The 25,295-nt window shown below is 46.9% G+C and overlaps 1 protein-coding gene and 3 long non-coding RNA genes across 7 annotated transcripts in view; 1 reads left to right on the top strand and 3 right to left on the bottom strand.

Annotated features, from left to right (window-relative positions):
- Nucleotides 1–4,031, bottom strand: part of UBL3 (ubiquitin like 3) — a 57,221-nt gene extending 53,190 nt beyond the window's left edge. Inside the window, exon 1 of the mRNA XM_048072787.2 lies at nt 3,757–4,031. Within this exon, the coding sequence (XP_047928744.1) occupies nt 3,757–3,783 (27 nt within the window). The 5' untranslated portion in view covers nt 3,784–4,031. The remainder of the gene's footprint in view (nt 1–3,756) is intronic.
- Nucleotides 1,099–3,659, bottom strand: LOC136789601 (uncharacterized). 2 transcript variants are annotated; one of them, XR_010828353.1, is made up of 2 exons: nt 3,056–3,659; nt 1,099–2,426 (listed from the first exon to the last, which is right to left on the bottom strand). It is a non-coding gene; the product is annotated as an uncharacterized lncRNA (long non-coding RNA). The 2 variants fall into 2 exon arrangements; XR_010828352.1 differs by having other exon boundaries at nt 1,099–2,365.
- A 71-nt stretch (nt 4,032–4,102) lies between the features above and the next one.
- LOC106041134 (uncharacterized) lies at nt 4,103–16,258 on the top strand. 3 transcript variants are annotated; one of them, XR_010828350.1, is made up of 5 exons: nt 4,103–4,234; nt 7,331–7,524; nt 8,611–8,868; nt 9,073–15,239; nt 15,977–16,258. It is a non-coding gene; the product is annotated as an uncharacterized lncRNA (long non-coding RNA). The 3 variants fall into 3 exon arrangements; XR_010828349.1 differs by having other exon boundaries at nt 8,611–15,239; XR_010828351.1 differs by having other exon boundaries at nt 7,331–7,529; nt 8,611–15,239.
- Nucleotides 16,259–17,786: 1,528 nt separating this feature from the next.
- On the bottom strand, nt 17,787–24,408 carry LOC125183852 (uncharacterized). Its single transcript, XR_010828354.1, has 3 exons — nt 23,415–24,408; nt 19,468–19,653; nt 17,787–19,336 (listed from the first exon to the last, which is right to left on the bottom strand). It is a non-coding gene; the product is annotated as an uncharacterized lncRNA (long non-coding RNA).
- Between the last annotated feature and the right edge of the window lie 887 nt (nt 24,409–25,295).

Genomic DNA, 25,295 nt, shown 5'->3' with positions numbered 1-25,295 from the left:
ATTGCCCTCTTCTAATATTGTTCACATACTTACGGATTTCAGGCCGTGAACCCCACCCTCTTGCATGTCTGCAAATGTCTATCATCAAACGTTCAGTTTTACTGAAAAGATCTCTCACATAAAACCTACATCTCTTAAATTCAGCGTACGGATTCAATAGTTGTACATAATAAAAGTGAAAACCTTCAACTGTTGGATAGATGTGAGCACTCAACGCCACCCAAAAAAAAAGAAAAAACCCACCATGGGCCAAATACATCACTCTTGATTGCTACTTGACACAAAAAGAATTTGAAATTTGATATCCTAGAGGGCATGCAAAGAACTACACAGGAAGAAAGTGCTGGCAGAGCCTTCTTGTACCTAAATAAAATGCACCAACACAGGAAACAGCAGGCAGCATAATAGCCTTTAGTCACACAGGCCCCTCACTGCGAACTTCCAAGACCCCCAAAGAATTACATGTGTAGGGGGAAGCATGGTAGGACCACACAATGAAGAGATTCAGTTTCCCAGATTGTACTGATAACCCCACTGAAATAAAGGGAATTATTCAACTGAGCAGTAACTGCTGGACTGGGCCTAGTTGTCGCTGGTGGTTTTTGGTGTGGTTTTTTTTTTATTTCTTTAATAAATAGCTGTCTTTGACACAGTCAGCTACATTTTTTAAAAAAATAGCAAACCATTTTCATTTGATTAACTTAAAAAAAAAATACAGTGTCGGTTGACTGCAAGTCCGTAAACCACCTCACGTCTCCTCGTTGTTGGAAAAGAAAACTTGCCAACAGTTCCGCTGTCATTCACTCAAACCGTAGCTGCTACCAGATGGCAAAACCAACAAGTTATCTGATGAAATCATTCAACGTATTCAAATATCCTGGCTGCCACAAGTGCCAGTAATTATGAAAAAAATAAACAAAATTAAGCTGTAGATATGCAGCATAGTCTTGGAGCACTACTCCATACACGTCTGGTCCTCAGTAAGTAACGAACCCACACGAGTACAGAGGTCGATATTAGCAGGTTTCATTCCAGGAGTGGAGATTTAGCCTTTAAGTAGCACGGATTGCTAAGGAATAATGCAACACAAACTCACAATGCCCGGAATGTGGTGTGTCACCATCCAGTTTATTAGTGGAATGCAAATGATAAAGTACTTATGGTAATTACTTCAGATGTGATGTTGAAAGGGTCAGCAGGTAAGATCTGCTGGAGCTCTGGGAAGAAGTCAACCAAGCATCAGAGGAAAGAAGGCCGGATCAAGTTATGCCTACCTACCAGCACAAAGCTTGCTGAAGATTTGATAATTCGCTAGGAAATTCTCTATAGCAGGTCCTTGATGTTTCAAAGGCAGGACAGGAAGGCTGCGTTTTAAGAAGCATCAATTATAATAGTTTTACTATTATTATGAGAGGGTTAGTTCATGAATCTGACGAACACTTTGAAACACAATTATTATAATACTTAAGCAATTCATAGCAGATTTAGTAAACGTGATGGAGTCTTCGTAACATGACACCCCACCACAGCGATGCCAACTCGTACAGAAATGGGGAATTATTATTATTTTTTGTAGATGCAAATTACAGAGTGGGTGGATAAGAGAAATGCAAACTGCAAAATGATACAGTAAATAAAAACATATATAAACAAGGTGACAGCCTGGTAAGTGCTTCTCTTTAAAGAGCAATCAAATAACAATCCCGTTTTCCTTCCTGAACAAGCTCCTTTGAAATAAGGAGGACAGTGATAAAAAGAGCCCCAAAATGAGTTTCCAAGTGCTCTTTCTACAAATTAAATTATTGATTGTATTTAGCAATTTGAATTTCTACAACACACTTCAGACCTGAAGAAACTGTCACTAATAACGCAGTAACTCAGCAAAACGATCCAAAGGCAGACGAGAACACATCCGTCCATCCAGTTAAATGATACTGACATCGGTAACATCTTCATCCAAATGTCTTTGTAATGACTCAATATTTAAACATCGCTATGTCTAACAAGCTTCTTCCTGACGCGGGGAAACAGAGCATCTCCAGGCCTAGGTATCCCTGTCGGCGGCATCCTCATTACATCACAACTACGGCAAGAAAGAGTTGCAATAGGAACGAGCTGTTATTTCACCTATCGAGATTTGTATATTGTTATAAAATGGAGTCCTCAAACACGACAAGCGTAGCGGCAGCACCACGACTGCCCGGCAGGCAGGACGGAGGAGAGCGGTGGAGGTGGCACCGCGCTCAGCCCAGGGTAAGAGGAAAGAAGTGCTTCGTGTCACAGCCAAGGGGCTCCTCCAGGCAACTCGAGGAGGCTCTGGGAGCTGTGCATCCAGCTCTCCGCAGCTAAGCAGGGGACTTCTGCCCTGCAGAGGCAGACAAGTGCAAGAGAGAAGGGGCTTCAGAGTACTCTCACGGTCAGAGACCCTAAAAAGAAATGTATGGAACTAAACAATTGAAAGGATTTAAACGCGGGGGCAGCAGTCTTGTCATCACCTTTTCTCCCATAAAGACAAAATATATTTTTCATATTTAGGAAGGGGGGTAGGGAATCTTAAAGCTGTGCTTGACCATCCTCTCTATCTCACTGTTTCTGCTCTTTTGGCAAAATTCGCTCATTTTCCCTGCAGTAGAAAAGCTGTGAATTAAACAATGAAATTAAGCAACTAGCATGATTTCAATAACCTGTTTGTCCTACATAGGCACCACTAATTGTATATCGATGGCTGAAACGAGGCTCAGTTTTTATATCACCCCTACCACGGCAGGTTACACTCACAAAACAGAATTTCATCCTGAAAATAAAAAGCACGGACCGGTCCGCTGCTGTCAAAGTACCTTTAAACGCAAACAATCACGGGGGGGGGGGGGGGGGGGTGGGAAGTGAAAATACTTTGCCGTAAGAATAAAGAGCCAGCATATCAAACCACTGCCACAACTTTTTTTTTTCCGCTCAGCTAAGTGATTTATGGAAATACAGGCAAATCGGTGCAGCCCTGCTGAACAGAAAGGTTACCTAACAGACCCGATCGCCCTCCCTTCACGCCTAGCCGTACCTTCCTATGTTAAATGTACCAACGCAGGCTGAAGTACAGTCCGCCATAAGAAGTGCAAGGAGTGCCCTTGAAAAACGTCCAGATTGCAGCTAGTGCACAAAGGCTCTCCCTGTGCAAACAGGGCACGAGAATTCCTTTTTCGCTCTTGACCCGGCATCAGGTGAGGGGATTAACTTCCCATCAGCATCAGAAGGCACGGTGTCAGTAAGAAACGAGCAAAGTTTGAGAGACGAAAAAGAAGGCTGAGAATCAATTTCACAGCTGGTTTAGGGGGGGGGGGGGGGGGGAGAGAGAAATGGCTTGGGTAAATCATTCTGAATGCTCTGCTTCGCATTTCTCTTCCCCTAAACAGTGGTCGGCAGTGCTGAAGAGCACTGCTGGAGCAGGCAGGCAGGGTACGGACTGCCAGAGCCAGGAGACCGGGCGGCATCCACACTTGCCTGGCCACACGGAAGGCGACGCTGCAGATTTCCCCCTCCGCTCCCCAAAATCAAAGCTGAACCAGCATCGGGGAGGGGGAAGGAGGGGGATTATTAACTGGGAACTTTTCGTTCCTTAAATACGACACCGAGATTTCCCCCCCCCCGACCCCCCTCCCTTCCCACGCCCCTCTTCTTTCCACCCCCTCCGCCGACAGAGGCCTCGAGCCAAGGCTGTTCCCCCCGCAACGCCGCGAGGCGAGGGGGAGCGCCGGGACTCACCATATCAGCCGGGACGCCGCTGGACATCTTGAGAATCCCCCCTGATGGTTTCCGAAAAACCGATTTTTTTTAAAAAAAAAAATAATAATATATATATATATATATATGCAAAGGTAGCAGCAGGTCCTGGGCTGCCACGCAGCAGGTCCGTGTCACCACCGGCGGTGCCAGGTAGGGCCGGCAGGACCGCGCGGCGACATGGGCTGCCCACGGGCTCCGGGGGCCGCCTGCGGGCTTCGGGGCTGCGTGCGGGGCTTTTTCTGCCCGCACACCCCCTTGCCTTCCCTCCCCTCCCCTCCCGCCCTCCCCCCCCCACGCCTTCTCTCCCTTCTCTCTTCCTTCTCCTCCGCCGGCCTCGGCGAATAACGACGGGGTGATTCACGGCGAGGGCTGCGGCGTCCCGGTCACCTCCTTCATTAGCGCCGCGGACACCCGGCCGGCGGGCAGCTCGGGGTGGCTCCCGGGAGGCTCGGGGGGGGTAAGGCTGGATCCCGGGGGCCGGGCAGGATCTCCCCAGGCGCTGCCCGTGCCCGCCGCTGCCTCCCCTCAGCGCTCTGCGGGGACCCGGGGGGGGGGGGGGGGCGTTCAACGGCTGCCGCCTCCCGCAGCCTCAGCGCTCCGCTCGCATCGCCGCCTCCTCCTCCTCTTCCTCCTCCTCCTCCTCAGCCCTCCCTCCGTCCCCCGCCTCGCCCCCCTTCCTCCCTCCCTCCTCCCTCCCTCCCTCGCAGCAGCCGGGGGTGCCGCTCCCTCAGCGCGCTGCCCGCCCGCGGCCGCCCCCCGCCATCTTCGCCTCAAGCCAACATGGCGGCCGCCGAGCCCGGCCAGGGGACGCGGCGGGGGGAGAGACGGACCCCCCCCCTCCCCCCTCCTCCTTCACCCCCCCTCCCCCGGTCACGCGCCGCAGCGCCGCGCGGCATCATGGGGCTTGTAGGCGGGCGGGCTGCGGGCGGGGCCTCCGCCGCGTAGCCCCGCCCCTCTCCTTAGCAACCGTTGCTAGGGCGGCGGGGTAGATTATTATTATTAATAATCGTCATTATTACGTGCATTTTTTTTTTTCCACCCCAAATTCACAAATCGAAGCCTGCACGGCATTCCTTTGTAGAAATTCCTCATCGGTTCTTCAATTTTTTTTTTTTTACAGCTTGAAATATCAGGGGTTTGCTTGTGGGGAGGGGGGAACTGCCTTTTTTTCCTCTCCCCCCCCCCCCAAACTGCATGTTTTTATTAGTGATAAAGCTCCTGTAATTTCCACGGTGGAAATTACGGCTGCCGACTCGGCGTAGGAAACATCTGGAGAAAGGGCACTTAGCCTCTAAAATGCCCTCGCCAGACGCTTTCGCGCTCCCCGAAGAGCTCTGTGTTCGCTGAGGCACCGAGTGATCTGAAGTGCTGTCGGTGGCCGGTGTTTTATTCCTCGTCCCAGGCCGTTCCTCAGTACGCAATAAATAAAGGCCACGTCTGATGAAAAATGCTTCCCACACAGACAAAAAAAAATATAAAATAAAACCCCATGCAACATGCAGATCTACCAAAGAAATTAATGGGCCTTTTGAGAGGGATGTGTGGAGACGCATGCATATTCCAGCACTGTAAAATTGTCCAAGAAAAAAAAAATCACAAAAATCCAGTAGACAGAGTTTGTGGCAGATGCTGTCTGGTTCCTTCAGGGACAGTTCTCATGTAAAACCACAGGAAATTAAGACAGAGTTGTTCCCTTTAATACTAAAAGTTGGAAGCTGTCTTTCCTCTTTATGACTTCCTACTGAAAGCAACAAAGGCAACCCCACTGTCCCTTATATCAAATTTATCATTCTTTTCTTCAAGAAAAGCTACAGAATAGCATGAGGCTATTGACTTTAACAGGCAGATTTGACAGCAAACATCCCAACTTAATTCCCAGGAAAAGAGTTAGGGGATCGATAGAAGAGACCTGTGCTATCGTGCTGCGTGACTTTGGGCTTGTCTGTCCCCAGGTCCTCTGCTTAGAGAAGTTGTGTCGCTGTCTGGAGACAGTCAAAACCCATCTCGACATGGCTGTGGACAACCTGCTGTGGCTGACCCTGCCCGAGCAGGGGGGTTGGACAGCATGGTCTCCAGATGCACCTTCCAAACTCATCCCTTCTGTGACCGTGTCTTGGCGACTCTCCCCTGACAAATGCTTTTGTGGTACCGTACATAATCGTCCCCAGCTTCAGTCAGTTCTTCAAGCCACCAATAAGTCTTGTGTTTGTGGGAATATTGTTGAAACATTGCTTACATTTTTCTCCAAACAGATATCCTTGAGGGACAGAGGAAGTGTAAGGGTTCCTCATTTTTTTAATATCTTTTCATAAGGCTTCGAAATAATAATACTCATAGATGAGGGTCAAAGGGATGAGCTCTGAAGGATGTCTCCCACCTGACATAATATGCCTCCCTGGGCACATATGTCTCCCTGGTTATGTCAGTGACAGACTGAAGAATTATAAATAGGTCTTGCGGAACAGAGTTTATACTTAGAACATTATCAATAAAAATTCCTTACAGATTTGTTTTACTGTGTGCCCAACGGCTTAAGTTTAGGTGGACACCTGAGCTCTGCTGCGAGGCCATCCTGCAGACCTAGCAGTTGCTCCAAGCAGACCGCAGCCCCGGGCAGGTGCCTTGAGATGATCTCAGGCTGATTCAGGAGCTGCCCTGCCCGTGCTCTCTGATAGCAGGGGCGAGAGGATAGGCACCGTGTCTGCTTCTCAGGCACTGCAGCTCCCAGCTGTCTCCTCATGTAGACTGAAATAGGTGGCAACCCAGAGTGATGCCCTTGTCCCCGCTGTGACAGCTGAGGAGAAGGCAGGGCAGACAGCAGGGGCGCGTAATCTTGCACAGCTCGCAGCGTGAGCTGCCAAAGGTTATATGGAAATACCCTTCGATCGAGCAGGGAGAGGTCCGTGTGCCCAAGCACGTCAGGAGAGTTAGGGCACCAACAAGCACCAGCAGATTGGATGAGGGGTCGGCCAGGCGAGGAGGCAGCAGCAAGGCACATCCACTCCGTCGGAGATGGCTCTTTTGAATTATTTAGACAGATGAGCTTGTCTGTGGTGCATAAAGATAGGCACATCCGTAGGGCAGAACCATAGGACAGAACGCAGAAGACTCAGAACCCAAATCAGCGTGACTGCGTGCTTTCTGTTTTCCTACCTCTGGTTTAGCAATCTGTTAAAGGAAGGATCAGGCCTTTAGTGCTGACGAAGCAGCGCTGTACGTAAGGAATCGGGGACTGCCATTGCCCCTCTCGTGTATGCGGTCAGGTTGGCCAACTTTTCTGCCTAGCATCGTACAAGTGAGGATCGGTCGCTCTCTTTGACTCACAGCTGTGCTTTCCAAGAGACGGCACGAAAAACTACTTTTTTTGTTCTCCTTATTATTACAAATTTGAATCCACAATTATGACTGCAGGCCAGAATGCCTCTACATTAGGCACCGCACAGTACAAACACATAACAAAGACAGAGTTTCTGTCCTGAAAGGTTCACAGTACTGTGTTTACTCTACAGTTGACATTTGTATCACATTTGTGTGATTTTTTTTTTTCCCCCAGCTCTCAGCTATGATGACACAACACAAACGAACGGAGGACCCAGCACAGCTGGTACACACTGGAGATCGTTTAAGGATGATTGTGTGCTGGGCAAATGAATAAAAAGAAAAGCTGTGCAATGATCCTCGTAGGAGTAGTGCGGGTCCGTGTACTGCACGTGACAAAAGGGGCGAATTCCCACCGGACTTGTGGAGGTGAGGTAATGTATTTGAAATACAGTGTGGTCGAGTATAAAACAGAAAAATATCTTTTTCTCTTTGGCTTGCATTAAGAAAGGCTGTTCTGATAGCATTCATTTCACGTTCACACGGAGAGGAAATGAGAGTTGTGGTCAGCAGCAGTCAGCTGCAACAAGGGACCCTGCAAAAGCGCAGCTATAGCCTGCATATGGGACCAGCTTGCAGCTCAACACTGAGCAAGCGCTGCAGGCACACAGAGCTGAAAACAAACCTTTCCCACATCCAAGGATTGAGCAAAAAGGGAAGTGCTGTTTGAGAGAAGTGCTAACAACATGGAGAGCTGAAAAGGCTATTCTGTTTTGGGGACCTAACCCTGTACTCAAACACACAAATCTTTCCGTTAACTCTCCCTTGCAGAACTGGCATGTGAATTTAGCCGGCCGGGCACAAAATGTTTCATCGTCATTGCTTTGGCAATTTGCAGAGGAAAATGATGGAATATACTGCTGGTATTTTTCTCCTCATTTGAAAAATATGGCATGGCATGACTGGATGAGTCAAATTTTGCAATGCCATATTTGCATTGATAAAATTTGTACCCGGTCTCTGCGGGTGGGTTGGGGCTCGATTTTAGTGTTTCATGGCCATCAGTACTAGTTGAAACCCGACTCTGCACTAAGACATGCTTAATAGGAATAAAAGGTCTGTTATTCTAAATCAGATTAGTAGTCCAGCCAATGTGATATCCTGTCTCCAGCAGTGGCCAGCATCAAATACTTCAGAGAGACACACAAAACCCCACATTGGACAATCACGTTATAATCTGCTTATTTGGTTAAGTTTCCCCTGCTGCCAAGGATGTAGGAGAGACTGGTTTATGCCCCGAAGCACAAAACTTTGTGTCCTTTATGTCCTTAATAGCAGGACCATCAAAAACCCATCAATAACATGTAAAAATGATTGCCATATTTCGAAAGAGCAGTGCTATCTCCCGTCAGTTGTTACTGCCTGGGCTTGAGAACACATCGAGCCTACGCTCCAAGACTGACATTAAAAGCTTTCAGCCCCATAATGTACTCCGATGTTTTTCATTTGATGCAGGCTGCGAACAGGAGCATCTTCGGGAGATGGAGCACGCAGCGATGACAGAAATGAAATTTCTTCCAAGGCAAGAATATCCATGGCTTCTCATTTTCCTGCAGGTTTTTCAAGCAGCCTGAGAAGGTGAAAGGCTCCCGAGACAAAGGGTTTAATTCTCCGCAATTTGGCCATGGGACAGATCAGGATTCCTTCCCTCTCTGGCAGCCACAGAAGCAAGATACCCAGGGCAGCAAGGAGCACACAGAGCTACTCAGCAGGGTATTTCTAATACCTTTGTATAAACATGTGGACTTTTTTTTTTTAACTCTTGCCAAGCCAAATTCACGTTTAACTTGGTACCTCTGTAAAAAACTCAGATTTTGTGTTTGCAAATATTTTTTCTTATATTTTAATATAAGAAAGTATTATATTTAAAAGGATATTATCTTATGTATGTATTTTTAATTGATTCTTTTCCATTAGGAAATACATTGATTTTTGCCACCTTGGTTCTTCTGAGTCAAACCAAAACAGCGTGGGTGTCCTACCAACCCCTCACCTGATGTCAGCAGACTCCTGGGAATAGCATTTAGTGGTTCTCACCTGCCCCAGAGCCAGCAGGGATAGCAAAAAAAAAAAAAAAAAAAAAAAAAACCTTCGAGGTTTTGTAGCATTTATAATACTGCTGGCTGTAATTGTGGTTTGTTTATTTACTTTTTAAGTTACTTGTCATGCTGATCTTGCTGGAAAATGAAAACACACAGCTATTTTAACTCGCACTGTACCCCTGAATGCCGCAATATGCTTTAATGATTTATTCCCCCACCTCTTGAGGTAGTGTCCACATAAAAATACAAGATGACAGGAAACAAGCAGGTAATACCAGAAGTTATTCCTGGCCTGGCCAATACAGTGAGAGCTGGTAGGAACAGTGTTCTGCCAATCTAATGGGTGTAGCAGTAGAAAAGGAGATAGGACATATCAGCGTTCCAGGTACGGGTGCCATAAATAGCACCGGGGAACTCCTAAGAGGGAGTGAGGATTGACAGAGGAAGGTACAAAGGTGGAATAAGGAGAAAGGAAGAATAACGTGAATGAGAACAAGAAGTTCCCATGAGTATATTAGAAAGTGCTCAAATCACCAGCATTCTGAGGTGGTTTATCTACCCATAAATCTATGAATTAACAGATACATCGTCCAGTCCGTACAGAAAAATAGCCCTGAAGACAACTGAAAGAAGTTCCTTATTTTGTCACAGATGAAAAACAGGAAGGAGAAATTGTAGCAGAGAAGCATCCATCCTGGATCCATTTCCTGACGGCGGGGGGAAGCTAAGGATATATTGAAATAAAACTCAACTTCTGAACTAGAAACTTGAATTTGGCAAAGGATTTACAAAACATAGCAATAAAATGGTATTTCATATCTGGAAATCAAACATGTGGGAATTAAAGACTCCTATACAAATAATCAGAAGAGTGGTGGTGGCACCATCACTGCTGGACATTTAAAATCTGTTGGACAAGAAGGAGAGGGTGAAGAAACTCCAAAAGTGCAATGTGAAAATAAATGAAAGTTCTTCAGAAAAAGAAACAAGAATCTGTGACTTTGGGGAATGGCTGTCGCAAAAAATGAACTTTGCAACAGAAATTGTCTGGAAAATAATTACAGAAAAATACACAGAGTGCATACAAATATGGAGGAACATTGGAGAGAGGATAGTAAAAGACCACCAGAGATCACACTCGGTCCAACCAAGGATGCAAACGGAAAATGGCTTTGTAAAAATGTTAGAGAAGGCAGCTGAAGCTCGTGCTGCCTGCCGGTGCTACCAGGCCCCTAGCCTTCCCATCACTCTTGCAGGAGCCGCTGAGCCTGCGGCGGAGCGCAGCCCATTAGCTGAGACCTGGAGCACCTCTGCCTTTTATCGTCCCTGCTTCCTGCTGACTCCAGCAGGTTATTTTTTACATTAGCACATGCAGAAGGTTACGTTCATTTATATATTTTTTTCTGTAAGGGTCTCCAGTGGGAAGCTAACCATTAGTGAGCTCCCGTTATAGCTCATATTTACTATTTATAAAATTAGTACCAAAAATACTAAATCGAAGCACAAAAGTGTTCTTGCTCATGTGATTTCCGAGTCTGTTGTCTACACCACTTTAGAATTCTTCGGGCTTTTTAATTTAAGGATCTTCATATGTCCCTAACTTAAGGCTGTTAATTATATGTGTGTGTGTATATATATATATATACAAGCATATGTTTATATAGACTCTGTATCCGCACATGCGTATTAAACCTCTGAACATTTTTCAAGTTAACTATAGCACTCAAATAAATTGCACTCAAATCTGATTGTATGCTACTTTAACTGAAACAAAAACCCGTCTCGGCATTTGTGCTGAGGACATAATTGTTTTTTACATACATTATGCCATTGTAATATAACATTTAATCTGACTTATTTTCTATCACTCGTTGGTCTCCAAACCAGAATCAATATCTGAATGAACCACTGTCTGGAAGCACTATTTTTAATTGGCTAAAGAGATTGCCTGACCTTTGGTAACTGGTTACTGCTGTTGGGGAGACTCTCCACGAGCAGCATGGCATTGTCTAAATATAACGGGACAATAGCCTCATCTCATCTATAGGATATGGAGACACCACCGTTTTGTGTTGCTTTTACTTTATTACTATACATGCTAGGCACAATCAACAAAGACTTCCTGAGGATGAATGTTGTCAGTATATGAAACACTGAATAACTGCTTTTTGTTTTACTGAATGGTCCCCTTTCTTTTGGATTTAAAGGGGAAAATACAGGAAAAACAACTCTGGGGAATGGAGTCTCGCATATAGGAGATTTTGTTTTTCAGTGGAGAGACTTTTGGCTGCACTGGGATCTTACATTAATTTTATAGGAGTTTAACTCCATCGACGTAATCTGAATTATTCCTCTTTTACAATAAGGTGAGAGAGGCACTGGGCAAATTAATAGGAGCATGAATTCCACATTATTTACAAGGTCACAGTCATCTGGGTCCTGAATGCTGCCAGTGTTGGGATTGATTTTTTTCTCTATTTTCACTTTCTCTCATCATGACCATAAAACCCAAGAGGGCCTGATTTAATTCCAGCCTCCCTTTCTCTTTCCAGTCCCCAGGCCAACATGTGCTGTAATAGGTGTTTGTGTAGCATAGCCGAATACTCCCAAAATAGCCAGCACTAAAAGTCGTCTAATTGGTTTACTGTCAGCAAGAGACTTGCTAGAGACAGCAAGAGAGCAGCAGAATCCGAAAGACTGAGCAGAAAAGTTTCACCACGTTTGAGTTGGTAATACAGATCTGTAGTCACCTGCTTCTGTTAAAGGGCTTCCTTGTTTTTTATTAATTTTAGATTTATTGATTTATTTAAATGACTCTAGCTAGAAGTTAAAGGAAAGGAGAATTCACCAGACCTCGGTCTCACTACTCACAGCTGTTGCATCCATCATTGGCAGTGGGCTGGCGTTGTGGGTGCAAGCTATGGGCACAACAAGTTCATGAGAGGCAACAGTGGAAAAGTTTGTCCAAGTGACACCACATTTTCCGATTTCATTTAGCAGCCACTAAGAGCGGGATTCCACTCATCTAAATAAAGTCTTCTAGAAATGTTGAATATTTACCCTAGGCTACTTGTCCAGCTTCCCTCTGTCATCAGTGGAGCAAGGTACGTCCATCACCTTGGCATCTTAGGTGAGACTCTTAACTTTTCTTTGCTGACTGTTGGAGAAGCCCGCACAATTATTTTAGATGAGATGCTTAGTTTTTAGCCAGGTGAAGTTAACCAAGGTGAATCTCTCTCCAGTCTCTTCCACTTCTCCCCAACAACATGCAGTTTTCAGCTCCACGCGCCGTTTTTCTGGAACATGAACTATGATTTTGTGCTGTGCTGCACCAACCCACCAGACCTTGGCATCGTTCATGCTCCAAAGCGCTGAGATCCAAAGCCAGGGATGCTGCACGCAGTCATGCAGGACCTTCAACATGAAAGCAGGGCTGGAGTCGGTGGGTGCAGGCTGAGTGAATTTTCTAGCAGTAACCATGTGCAAGCACACTGGTTACGTATTTAAGCAAGTGCAAAACTTTGGCAGGATCAAGGCTTAAATATGATCACCTCAAGGCAAGAAAATGTTCTTCTTTTGTTTCCTTTGCAGAACAAAACTTTCTATTGTCACTTAATTAACTTGCTTTTCAAACTGATGAATGATGAAGTAACGTTGGAAAGGTTACAACCATGGCATCACTTAAAACGCTTTAATGCAATGCTGGGAGAAGCGAGAAAGTGATAGACTGCCTGCCCCGCTGTGTCAGGCTGCTCAGTGCTCACGGGGTGTCCTTTGGGGTCTGTGGCACCGGGCCCTCGTGGCTGCTCTGAGACTACATGGGCAGAGTCCACTGCATCCTCTTCTCGAAGAATCCTTATCTATGACGCTGAGGACACGGTGCGGGAGTTGATCATTAAAGGCTTGGTCAAGGAGAACAAGAACAGAAAGGGAAAGCTCGGAGAGAGCATGTAGAGTTCTCTTCTTCCTAGCTTTATTAGGGCATTTAATACTAGTACATTTTCTAGCTCACTGTTGCAAATTCCTTTGTAGACGCATCAAAAGGTAGGTCTTAAACAGAGTCTGGTTGCACAGAGTATTACAGAGTATTTTCAAGAGCATTAAGTGCGCCACCAAACAGAGATCTTGTTCATTTCTCCTGCCCTTTCTGTGACAAATGACTGCAGTAAAATTGAACTCCTGCTTTTCCTTATTTATGAAACACCTCCTCCCTTTTGTATGAAAAACTAATTTTCCTGCGCTTTAAAAAGTGTCTAAGTGGCAGCTGAAAAAGCATGAGAAAGGTTTGCATTAGAGTGGAGGAACAATCCAAGTACTGTAAAACAAAAAGCTATTCAGTGTTTTTTTCCCTAAAAGAAATGGAATGAAAACTGTCATCAGATTAAATTGTTCTATTCCTGATTATTGTATATAGCACGATGAAACAAAAAATGCGTTTCCATTCTCGCTTTCACAGGCAATCTATGCCTGCAAACCTCTTGATAAAGAACTTATTTTGAAAGAAGCACATTTCTGCACTCTGTCAGCCATCCAGCAGAGCTCTCACGCTGCTTTGACTTTTCCAGCTCCCAAGAGCATCAGACCTTTACAAATTTTCTGGGATCCCAGCAAATTTAACAATACAAGCAAACTTTGCTATGGATTGATTGGGGACGTACAAGGTTTCTGGCACCATGTATTGCTTGCTTGCACAGATGTTACCACCAGGCAGAATCTACACACCGGTCTTGAAAAAGCCCCGTTTAGACAAAATAGATTTTACCCGTCATCCTCTCCACAGCTGAGACTGGAAGTGTATCACAATTGGCCACATTTCTTCAGGAAGGAACTGGTCTTAAATAAGTCAGCTTAAATAAGATCAGCAAAGCCATCTCCAGCGATACCATCTGGTGACTCTTAATCACATCCAAGCGTAGAATGTCGCAAACATGAGTCAGGTTAAAAAAGACATGAGAAAAACAGTGGGAGCATGGAAAAGCAAGAGTATTAAGTTAGAGTAGGTTGCAGCACGGGGAAGAGCAGCAAAGAGGAACATGTAGGTAAGCAGTCCGTGAGCTCAGGCACTAGGGCGGATGGCAGAACAAAATGCAATTGAAAAGTGACTGCAGTACTGGAAAGGACAGCATTAGAGCTGAATTTCAGTCGCCTCCTAACGCAAAGGAAAGGAAAACAGCTTTGTGATGAAATTTGCAGATGCTTACATAGTTGAAGTTGAGAATATCAGTAGATCCTGAGGAAAATTCACAGTGTCTGTAAACAATACACGAAATAATCCAGTACATGTAATTTCTTTTGTTAACAAGAGATTCTAACCCTTGGAGATCTGAAGAAAAGTGGGTTGAGGCAGGATTGCGTGGGGCAGCCTTTCCCTCTGGCAAGCCAAATGGCCTGGGGGAGCCATCCCCAGAAAAGGGGCCCTCAGCCCCCCAACCTTCCTCCTTCTTCCACGTGAGGGCATCTTCCAGGCCGCTCCCAACACAGCCGCCTTTGGGCCACTCATGCTGGGCATCACAGAGCCTTGCTGAGGTCACAGTGGCCACCGCTGCCCCGCCTTTGCCCCGGGCCCTATAAAACAGGACCCCTGCAGCTGGCCCGCCACTTGCTCAGCTACTCGGTCCTCTGAAAGCCAGCGTACGCGGCAGGAAGAAGGCTAGAGAAAGGAGCAAGGCGAGCGGCAGCCCTCCTCGGTGTGAGGACAGCGAAGCGGTCTGAGGAAGCACCGAGAGGGATGGCAGCTAACAAGAGGAAGATGTGTCATGGGCAGAGGGACAGCACCTCCGGCACAAACGACACCAGTGCCCGGAGGACGTCCGGTGCCCGGCCCACAGACACATATCAGCGATATCATTGGCACCGCAGCGATGCGGGGAACAGGCCGGCCCCTCAAACATCCAGCAGCAGGGGGCCTGGGCCTAACCAGTGGCGCAGTGGTGGTGTGGAGCGAAGGCGGGAGCATGAGGCAGACAGCCGTGGGGAGCAGAGGCGTGCCTATCGGCCAGAACACAGCGTGGGACGCAGCCATGGCTGTAAAAGTGATTATAGGTGGCTAATTTCTTATATTAGGAGTGAGTTTCTGTATCTGAGTAATTGGTAACAAGAGACATGGAGAAGGCTGAGGTACTCAGCAACTTCTTTGCCTCCGTCTGCACTGGTCGAAGGGCTTCCCAAGTCTTTCATTTCCCTGAACCCGTAGGTGGAGGCTGGGGGATCAAAGTCCCACCCACTGTAAGTGAAGAGCAGGTTCGAGACCACCTGATGAATCTAAACAGGTACAAGTCTGTGGGACCTGATGACATGAATCCCAGGGTCCTGAGGGAACTGGCTGATGGAGTTGCCAAGCCTCTCTCCATCATAGATGAAAAGTCCTGGCAGACAGGCAATGTCCGTGGTGAGTGGAAAAATGGAAACGTCATGCCCCTACTCTTCAACAATTAAAGAATTGGACAAAGAGCACTACTCTTCGACAGTTAAAACAAGTAGGACACATTCCTTCTTAGAAAGAGCAGTCAAACATTGGGACAGGTTGCCCAAGGAAGTGGTGGAGTCACCGTCCCTGCGGGTGTTCAAGGAAAGGTTGAACGTGGTGCTTGGGGACATGGTTTAGTGGGTGACATTGGTGGTAGGGGAATGGTTGGACCAGATGATCTTGAAGGTCTTTTCCAACCTTAATTTTTCTATGATTCTATGATTCTACTTTCTCATTAAAACACACCCATTCACCAACACCACCCTGCCTGTTCTCGCCTCTGCTTTTTGTTTTGTTCTTATGCTCTGCCCAGGTGCTGATGCAGGTAGAGATTGGGAAGATAACAGCCCAGCCCAGAGCTCAGTATCATGTGCTTGTCGCAGCTGTACCGGCACCGAAGCATCCCTTCCCTGCCTGGTGAGACGTGACAGCTCTATATGCCTCCTGACACTGCACAAGGACGTGGGAGAGCAACCCTTGTACTTTCTGTATTTCTCTTTTTTTTTTTTTCTTCCTGCTGTTGGCGTGCATCGTTAGCTTCAGTTTCATTTCACAGACTGCAACACCATTCCTTTGCGGTAATGAGCACCCGGGCGACGCATCACAGGACCACTGTACTGGGGGTTGCTTACAAATAAATGAACATGCTGACTTTCGCATTTAAGCCCTCCGCTCAATCCTCTAATCTAAAGACAGGTGTTTTCTTAAAGTGGATTTATGTGCTAGCAAATGTACAGAAGCACTGAACATGTTGGTAGAGACATGATCTCTAGAGACTCGGAAATTGAGAAAATGAAAAAGGTGAGTTTGTATGAGATATAGGCTGATAGTTTGATGGGAGTAGTTTTCCCATTTCAAAAATATCTTCTGATTAGTTTAACAGTATTTGATGCAATGATTTACAGGCTTATAGACAAGTAGCTAAATAATTTGGGCAGCGTGTGTTTCATCCTGCACTGAATAGTTCGCATTAAGCCACTGGAAGAGCGTGCACGTTTCTTCATCACCAGCCTCCGTTCTCATACCTTTTCTTTCCTTCATCTGGCTATAATCCAGCAAAATATTTTAGCATATGCTTAATCCCAAAATCATCCCTAATCCCAGGCTGTGCATGTGTGGAAGCTAAGCACAGCCTGAAGTACTTTGTTAGCCTGTGCTGGGCCTAATCAGCACCCTGGGGGATCCCATTCTCTCCAGGAAAGCCCATACTAGGTGTGCTGTGGCGTGTGGAGGTGTGGGGTGGTGTCCGCCAGCCAAGGGCATGGAGAAGGGACATCTTTTCCCTATGGGCATGAGGCCACTCATGCTGTGACCCCAGAGGTCAGGCTTAAGTACCTGTACCTGAGGACTAAATTCATGAAATTCATTTGCTGTTCAGGTGGTCTGGTCTAAATACCAAGCGCAAGTGCTCAGCTGGATTCCATCTTAGATGTTTCAGCATGGTTTCTCCTTGTGAGGTCTGTCGTGTGGTAGCTTTGGGCTGGTTTCTCCCTCTCCTTTCCATGCAGCTGTGGAGAACAGGCACTGTCAGTCGCTAGTGGCCCTTCTCTCCTGCAGGAGGTGACCGGATCAGTCGTAAGTCCCACGGGGACAGTCCCTTCCTGCTTAGGACCTTGGCTCACTATTGGTGGAGCAATGTGTGATGGATGTCATCGATGCATATTGACCAGATATCCCCTAGGGAGAGAGCCCTTCCTCTTGCTGGGGAACAGCAGCTCTTGGAGAAGCTGAAGAAAAGTACTGATCAGATAGATGAGCATGCAAATATATATACACAAATATACATTTATAAACATACACTTGTGTGTGCATGAGTAAAAAGGGTTATCTCATTTTCCTGGAATCCCCTGCCTCTGAGTGCTAGTTCATGGTACATGGCCGTCTGGGCATTTTGGGGTCATTGTAGAAGTAACTGGCGTGTTTGGTGGAGTCTTTTAGTGAAAGGAGGGCATTTGGGGTGTTTTAGTTAGAGCTCAAAATCCTCCGGAGCCCCAGGGAAGTTTTATATCTGCTCTCACTCTTTGTACAGAATCAGATATACATTGTGCAAAATAAAGCAGACGTATACAGTTACTTTTATGATAGGTTCAGCTTGACAAAGTACATTAATAGAGTTTCTTTGTCCTTGTACAGGACAGGTTTGTTGTTCTTCAAGCACTTTTGTGAGCAAATGAATGTGTTAAATTAGGTCCTGTAGAGACTTGTTGGCAATTTTAAAGACATGGCATAATGAAGCTTGTTTCCAGCTCTGCGGGGATAGCTTCTTTTGTTAATCTACCAAATTAAGTATTGGGTAGGCTCGTTTAGTTAGCAAATGGGAGAGGAGACATCAAAACCTCATTCTTTTACCCTCCTCCTCCTGGCCCTGTGACAGCCCCCTCTCCCCCGAAGGGGAACCAGATTTGTTTTCTGAGGGGTTGGTACAACCCTTTTCCAAAATAAAACCCATCTCAGATCAAACACTTCCAGTGAACTACAGAGAAAGAAAGGCAAGAGCAGAGGATCCGTTGACCCATCTACGCTGGCAGCTGTCTTCAGAGGGATGAACCAAGATTTGGCAACCCGTCTCTCCTCTGACCAGACAAGCAGCCAACGTGACTAGCTTAGATTAGATGCCTGCCTCCTGAAAAGCTAAATTTCGGTGAAAGGAACCCAACCTTAGATTTTTAATCTTTGGACAAACTGAGCAGATCTGACCCCCCAGCAGAACCTATTGTTGCTTTTCAAGAAAAAAAAATGCTTTATGTCATGCCAGATGGTTTTAAAAAGTGGTGGCCTCTTGGCCGGGATGTGGTACCACAGTATTGCTGCTGCCAGCACATTCCTGCTCTGCTGAAAGGCAAAAAAAAAAAGGAAAAATCCCCCCGCCAGCAGTGGGGAGCCTAGGGCTGAGAGCAGCAGCATGCTCAAGAGATTTTGGCCAGTGCATCTGAATAAAATAACCTTTGTAATATTAGAACAGCAAAATACTGTGCTGCTTTTAGCACAACAAGACACAGCAGCAAAGCGATCCTTGCTAGAGCACCATGATACCTCAACAAGAGAGCCATGCCTAACCTTTGAGGCATTAATCACTGGAAACACCCGCGCTACCAATGTGCTTTTACTTGTACATTATGGAAATAGTGGTCACATATGTACAGGGCAAAGTCAATGAAAGGTCCATGGAGCAGAGCCCCGGGTAGCTTGTGTACCCTTTATAGCAAAAGCTGGCAGTGTCTCCTTAGGAGAGCTAAAATATTCTGCTCCGAAACGCAGGCAATAAGAAACACTCAAAAGCCACTTCTGGTACCCGTGTATTTACTGCTTCTCACTTTGAAGCCAGAAAGCTCTCATGCCTTTTAACAATCTAAACATACACAAAACAGAAAATGCAATTGCTTAATTTTGATTTTGCCATAAGACCCAGGCACAGGAACCCGTGAGGAGTGAACTCCACATGTCACACCCAGAGCAGCCACACGCCCAGCCTGGCTTTGGCTCCTAGCTCTGTCCCCAGATGCCTTCTGGCTTGGATGGCAGAAGCCTCCTCTGGTCACCTGCAGGCTTGTCCTTGGGGTGCAGGAGGAGAGAGGAAGGAGAAATCTGTGTTAGCATTGCGAAAAATCTTGCTAGAAAGTGAGTGCGAGCATCCATCTCTCTGGAGACAGCAGCAGAAGGTCCACAGCCACTCCTACACTCCCATCAGGGCATGAAAAAGAGAAGGCAGTGGTGGTGGGAGTAGATATTCCCAACTTTTTTACTTTTTTACAGAGCATCATGCCCCCAAAGCAACATCTTCATAGAGAAACAGTCCTCCCTCACCTTTTATCTCCACATGTGGTACAACTTGTGTGTAGAGACAAAGGATACAGCCATGGGGCAGAAGACCAACGTGCAACCAATGTGGGGTCTCTCCATTGACCACGTGGAGCATGATCCAAGCTGTCCCAGCAGCCAGCACCGGTCAGGGTAGCCAGGGAAAGCAGATTGAGGATGTTCAGGTTGAAGCTAGGATAAATGTATGTTTTAGGCATGCAAACACAAGCAAGAAACTCCACATGCTATGCTCAAAGTCATTGCCTCTCCTTCAGCATTGCCAGCTCCTGCCATCACCGTGTGCCCTGTTCGTAATGCCAAGGAAGGCAAGATATCCTTACACTTCCTAGCTTGAACAAAGGACTTATTGCTTCTGACACTGGCTTCCTGTGCCTGATAAACCTCTGACTTTTCTAACTCGAATAAGTGGTGTAATTCATAGCAGGCCTGATCGTGGTCATATTGAGCTGTTGTCATCACAGCATCATTCAACACAGGATAGGAAGGTGACTGGGAAAAACTGAAATTAATAGCGCTTTCATATGGCTTTCCTAAAAGAGCACGAAGAAAAAAAGCTGTAACTGCAGATGAAATATTGCAGTGTCTATATGGAAAGGATTCATGCTGCCATTTGCTCTCTGGTTCATTATATTTGCTTTCCCCCGCTCCTCGACCCTTTACAGTAAGATAGTAACTTGTCAGAAAGCTCTTCTCTGTTGATGTTTCACCTCTATTTTATTGGCCTTGACAATCTGCAGTGACTTGGATAACATTTAGTCAAAGAAAATGCTCCGAATAATATCAAACATTCTTTTATTTGACCGAACTCTTAAAAGCAAACCAACAATATATGAAATATAGTTCGTACAATCGTGCGCTCTTCATTTTGTTGGGCTCCTAAAGACACTGCTCGTGAAAGGAGACGTTATGTAAATCCCGAGTGAACATATGGCGATCCCTTTCCTTCCGAGGAGACAGCCTGAATCTGTGCGATCCCGCTAATGACATGAGCCTTGGCGTTTGAGGAGTAGCGCTTAATGGCAGTTGTCACTCATCACGAGGTACCACACTCATGGGACATCTCGGTACGTCTGTGACAGACAGATTAGATATTGTCTGGAGAGGGTTACGCGGCTGCTGGAAGAAAGCCCTAGCTGGGAGGAAATGAGGAGAGAAAATGAGCGAGGAAATCAGATACAGCTTTTCCAGCCCCTCCTTCCGGAGCAGATGATCCTCCTGCTCAGGTATGAGACGTGTCTGAAGCCAGTGGATAAAAGGGGGTGCCTGAGGGCAGCCCCGCAGCCCCCTGTGCCTATGGGGGATGCCTCCCAAATAACTCCTTGCCCCTCTTGTCCTTGAAAATTGGGAGCCAAAGAGGCGCAGGGGGCAGTTCAGGAGCCCAGGAGCGTGCTGCTCTCACAAAGACCTGCTCTATATCTGTGCCTGGCCAGCGGCTGAGCCTGTCAAGCTGAGAAAAGGCTTTTCATGCATTTCTAGTAATAGTCACAAGGTCACTCCGTGCGGGGACGGGCAGCGGGGAACGAGGTTTGGATCCTCTGCTGCAGAAGTCCTTCATCTTCTGTCAGCCGAGGGCCACACGAGACTGCAGGGAGGGAAAGATGAATGGGACATGGTCCCCAGGAGAGCTGCTGCAGGAGGCTTCCCAAGACATCGGGTTGCAGCACACATAATGCTGCTTGAGTACAGCTGGGCAAGGCAACGACAGTGCTCTGGGGCCCGCGAAACTGCTCCCTGCAGCCTCCCTGGGATGGCAATGATGACGAATGACGCTGGCTGTGCTCCACAGGCTGCCCAGCCTTGGAACAGCCTCTGCACCTTGCTCCTGGATGCTGCTGAAACCTCCCGGTGCTCCAGGAGCCTCCTGCTGTGTCCCTGCGGCCAGCCCTCTGCCTGCAGCATCTTCCTTCTCCTCTCAAGTCAAGATGCTCCAGGAGAATCCAGAAGGTGCAACACAGCCTGCCTAATGCCTTTAGTCTTGACCTTGGTGTCCAGAAAAGCAGGCATGAATGGACACACTCCCGAACATTAAAAAGCATGTAAAAAGAAAGTAAATAAGTGACCTGGAATTGTGAAGGAATTGAGAGGAAATGCAGGGTTTGAAGTTAATTAGCCCTTGAACTGTCAGGCCCAATTACTTCCAGCAGGCTCTGACATTTCGAAGATTAATTAGGGAGTTAGCTGTCACGTCTCACAAAGGGCCACCACTGCGCTGGAGAAGATCTACCTGCTCTCTGCACATAATGTCTTGAGATTTTGCGATGTGAAATTGTATCCAAAAGCTAACTGGGGACCTTTGGTAAAAGCTTTCTGATTATTTCACTCGTCCAAGGAATGCACTGTATTTATGTGCTGAAATACAACCGGCTGCTCTGAGGGAAAGGTTTAACTGATAGGAAGATGATTTTAAATACTTGAAGCTCCTGGGCAAAAGCCCTTTATATCCATCTGTTTCTTCTGCAACACTCTGATTACATCCAGTATAGATTATAGCAGGCTGCTCTACTTGCTGTATGTCAGCTAATCAGTGTGTGTCCTCCCCAAAGGGATCCGAGCATGTTACAACACACCTGGCCCTGCGATCAGCCTCCCAGCCCATCTCAGAGCAGCACCAGCAGCACCCTCCTGGTGACGTCCCAGGTTCCTGCACTCTTCTCAACATTTTGCCAGCCCCAGCCACTTTTGGTGCCCCCAGCTCAAGAGACACAATGAAAAATGTCTGTCTGCATTGCAGCCTTAGAAGCTTTTTTTGTAAGCAGCTCCATAGACAAAAAAAAAAACACACACAAAAAAAAACCAACCTTCCCTGCCTCAGAAGAGCTAAATGTAAAGCACCGAAGTGGAGAGTTGTGCAAAGGCTTTTTCATAAAAAGTGGAACAAAAACAAAAGAAAGGAAAAGGAAATGAAAACCCGTTTTAGACACAGAATGGTTTCTGGCTTACGGCCACGCGGATATTTTTAACGTGTCCATCAATACCGTCTCTGTGCGCAACAGATCTGTGAATCCGTATTTGTGCTTCCACTTCTCTCCCAATGACCGGAGGCTGTGCTTAAAAGAATAATTTGGTCTGAGCTACTTCTATTTTCCTTTATCATCAGAGCGTACTTATGACATGAAAGCTGGGCTGTGAAGAGTTGGGACCTCTTGGGAGGTGGCTGCTTTCGTGGTCCTTCCGATGGCCTTTGGGAGGGGGCCTCCACAGCCCCAGCAGAGCTGCTCCAGCCTCCTGGAGTCAGCGAGAAGCTGTCAGATTTTGGCCAGCCGAGGTACCTGCCTACAACCAGCATAGCTGCTCTCCAGACAGTGCTATCATGACCTGTTCCCGCACTCATGCAGTGCTGGCCAAACCTTCGCAATCCCAGCAGGTACATCCCATAGCCTTCCTATAAGATTACCGTAGGGATCTATCCTTTCTATGAATATCTTAAAATATAAAGGCGTACGACAGAAGGAGGTAGTGATATTCCCACTTCAAGGGCAGGCTCCTGAGGAGGCTGAGGCCAGGACTCACCCCACCCATCTTCAGCCATCTCAGGGTTGAACAGCAAAGCCAAGGCAAAAACCTCTCTTAAAAGTCTCCTTAGTAGGTTCCTCCAAAGAGCAATCTGTCTCCTCCCAAAACAGGTGGATTCACCAACCCTACACAATCCCCTCTGCTTCCATGGGGCCAAACCCCACAGCTCAGGGGATGGCTGTGGCCAGCGCCAATGCTTTGCTGTTGATGGGAGCTGGACGTGGGCTTGCAGATGCCTTGAAACAGGAGGGATGGGCTCTCCTTTTTCTCTCCAAGTGACCTGTGCAAGGTGACACCGAGCTGGCAACCAGACCAGGAAGCGATGTGCCCCAGCCACAAGCCTGCTCTTTCTCTCATGCTTTTCTAACCATTTTCAACCCTACCAGGAACAGATCAGCTGAAAAAAAAATAATAAATACCTGAGATTCCAGAAGCCTGCTAATCTTCTGTACCATCAATACAGTAGCTGTAAATACCTGCTGGAGCCAACCCAAGGCTGGTTTGCCGTTTCATCTTTCAAGAGCTTTTTTAAAGCCAAGAGAAAAACTAGTTGCTCTACAGACAGCAGTTAATCATTAACGGTATGCGCAAAACATAACATACTTGACCCTTTGATGCGCTAGAAGGAGCATGTAAGCGGAGCTGGCAGGGCGCATGGCCTTGTGTTCCCCCTAGACAAACCTGCCTCGCTGGGAGAAGCAGCAAGCTGAAATCCCCACCACCCCTAGGAAGGAGGTTGCATTTGGAAGACAGCAGTCAGGTACTTCAGGGCTGCTCGCTTGTACCTCTGCCTCGTAAATGCCGAGTCATTGATACCGTTCTCCAGCGGGGAACTGCTGAGTCAGCCTTGTTTTGCTGACTCACTGACTTTGCTTTCGGAGGACGGCGGGCGCGGGGCGCAGCTGAGGAGCTGGCAGGCGAGCAGGACGCGGGCAGCGGCCGCCCAGTCCTCAGCCTGGTCCTCGCACGTGGAGATGCCGCTGGAGGGACGTCCTGCCGGGGCCTCTCAATGCACGGAGTCCCTTCAGCTCCTCGGGCTAAGGGGACAGTAGGGTATGAGGCATGTCACCCACCTCGCCCTTTATTTTCCAGCAATAAAAGGGGCAGCACTCTTCCGTTAGGTTTTCTGCACCAACAGACCTTTCAGAGAGCATCCCGTTTCACCAGCTTTCCCATCAAAGTGCCTTGCAGCTCTGGGCTCATGTTTAAAAAAATAAATAAATAAAATAAATAGTTAAAAAAAATGAGTTAGATTTGCCTGATTTGCTGTGGGGCTCGGCCAGCCCCCGGCTCCCACAGTGGCGGTGCCACCTGCTGGCCGCAGGCTGCTTGGGGCCAGGGGCTCGCCGGGTCCTGCGTGTGGCTGCCTCGTGTGTCTTGGGTAGGTTCGTTTTGCTTTTTTATTTTATTTTATTTTATTTTATTTTATTTTATTTTATTTTATTTTATTTTATTTTATTTTATTTTATTTTTATTTTATTTTATTTTATTTTATTTTATTTTATTTTATTTTATTTTATTTTATTTTATTTTATTTTATTTTATTTTATTTTATTATTTCATTTCATTTCACTTCATTTCATTTTATTTCATATCATACCCTTCCGTTTCATGCCATTTCTTTTCATATCATACCATTTCTTTTCATTTTATTTCACTTTTTATTTCATTTCACTCTAATTATTCTATTTTATTGCATACCAGGGACACAGAGCGGGGTAGTCCCGCAGCCGTGATGATTCTGGCGGTGCTGTCTGGGCGTCACGGTGCCGGGCAGGGTGAGCAGGGCGGTGTGGGTGGGAGCTGCAGCACACCCGGCTATGCTATGGGGTCATTCCAGTGGGAGCTGATGAGTATTTGGGAAGCGGATTTCCTTTCAGGTGTGAGGGGACATGGTGCAGGGCTGTTTTTTTGGTGGAAGGGGGCAACACTGGGCGGGAAGATGCTCTTTCTGCTCAGATCAGGAGAAAGGGAAGGTGGGCCACGTAGGCATGATGGTCACACCTTCACCTCCAGACCCCAAAGACCACAGGGACCAATATAACGTACCCACCTGGCCTGTGACCAGAAGCAGCCGCTGCCAGCAGGACTTTGCCCTCCAGCAAGTGACCTGGCCAAACCCTCACGTGGAGGCAGGGTCGCAGCTGGGGTTGGCACAGAGGAGGTAGGAAGACACACTAACTCCAGAATTAGGAAGTTTTGATCCTATGCAGTTTGCAACACACCTTACACACAGTCTTGCTGAAGGTGGTGCGACGCATGGAGCTGTAGCTTGGGGGGTGAGGAACATTCTGGCGCAG

This window comes from Anser cygnoides, chromosome 1 (genome assembly GCF_040182565.1).
Source record: "Anser cygnoides isolate HZ-2024a breed goose chromosome 1, Taihu_goose_T2T_genome, whole genome shotgun sequence".
NCBI lineage: Eukaryota > Metazoa > Chordata > Aves > Anseriformes > Anatidae > Anser > Anser cygnoides.
Note: the sequence above shows the minus strand (reverse complement) of the source record. Positions and strands in the feature narration are given on the sequence as shown.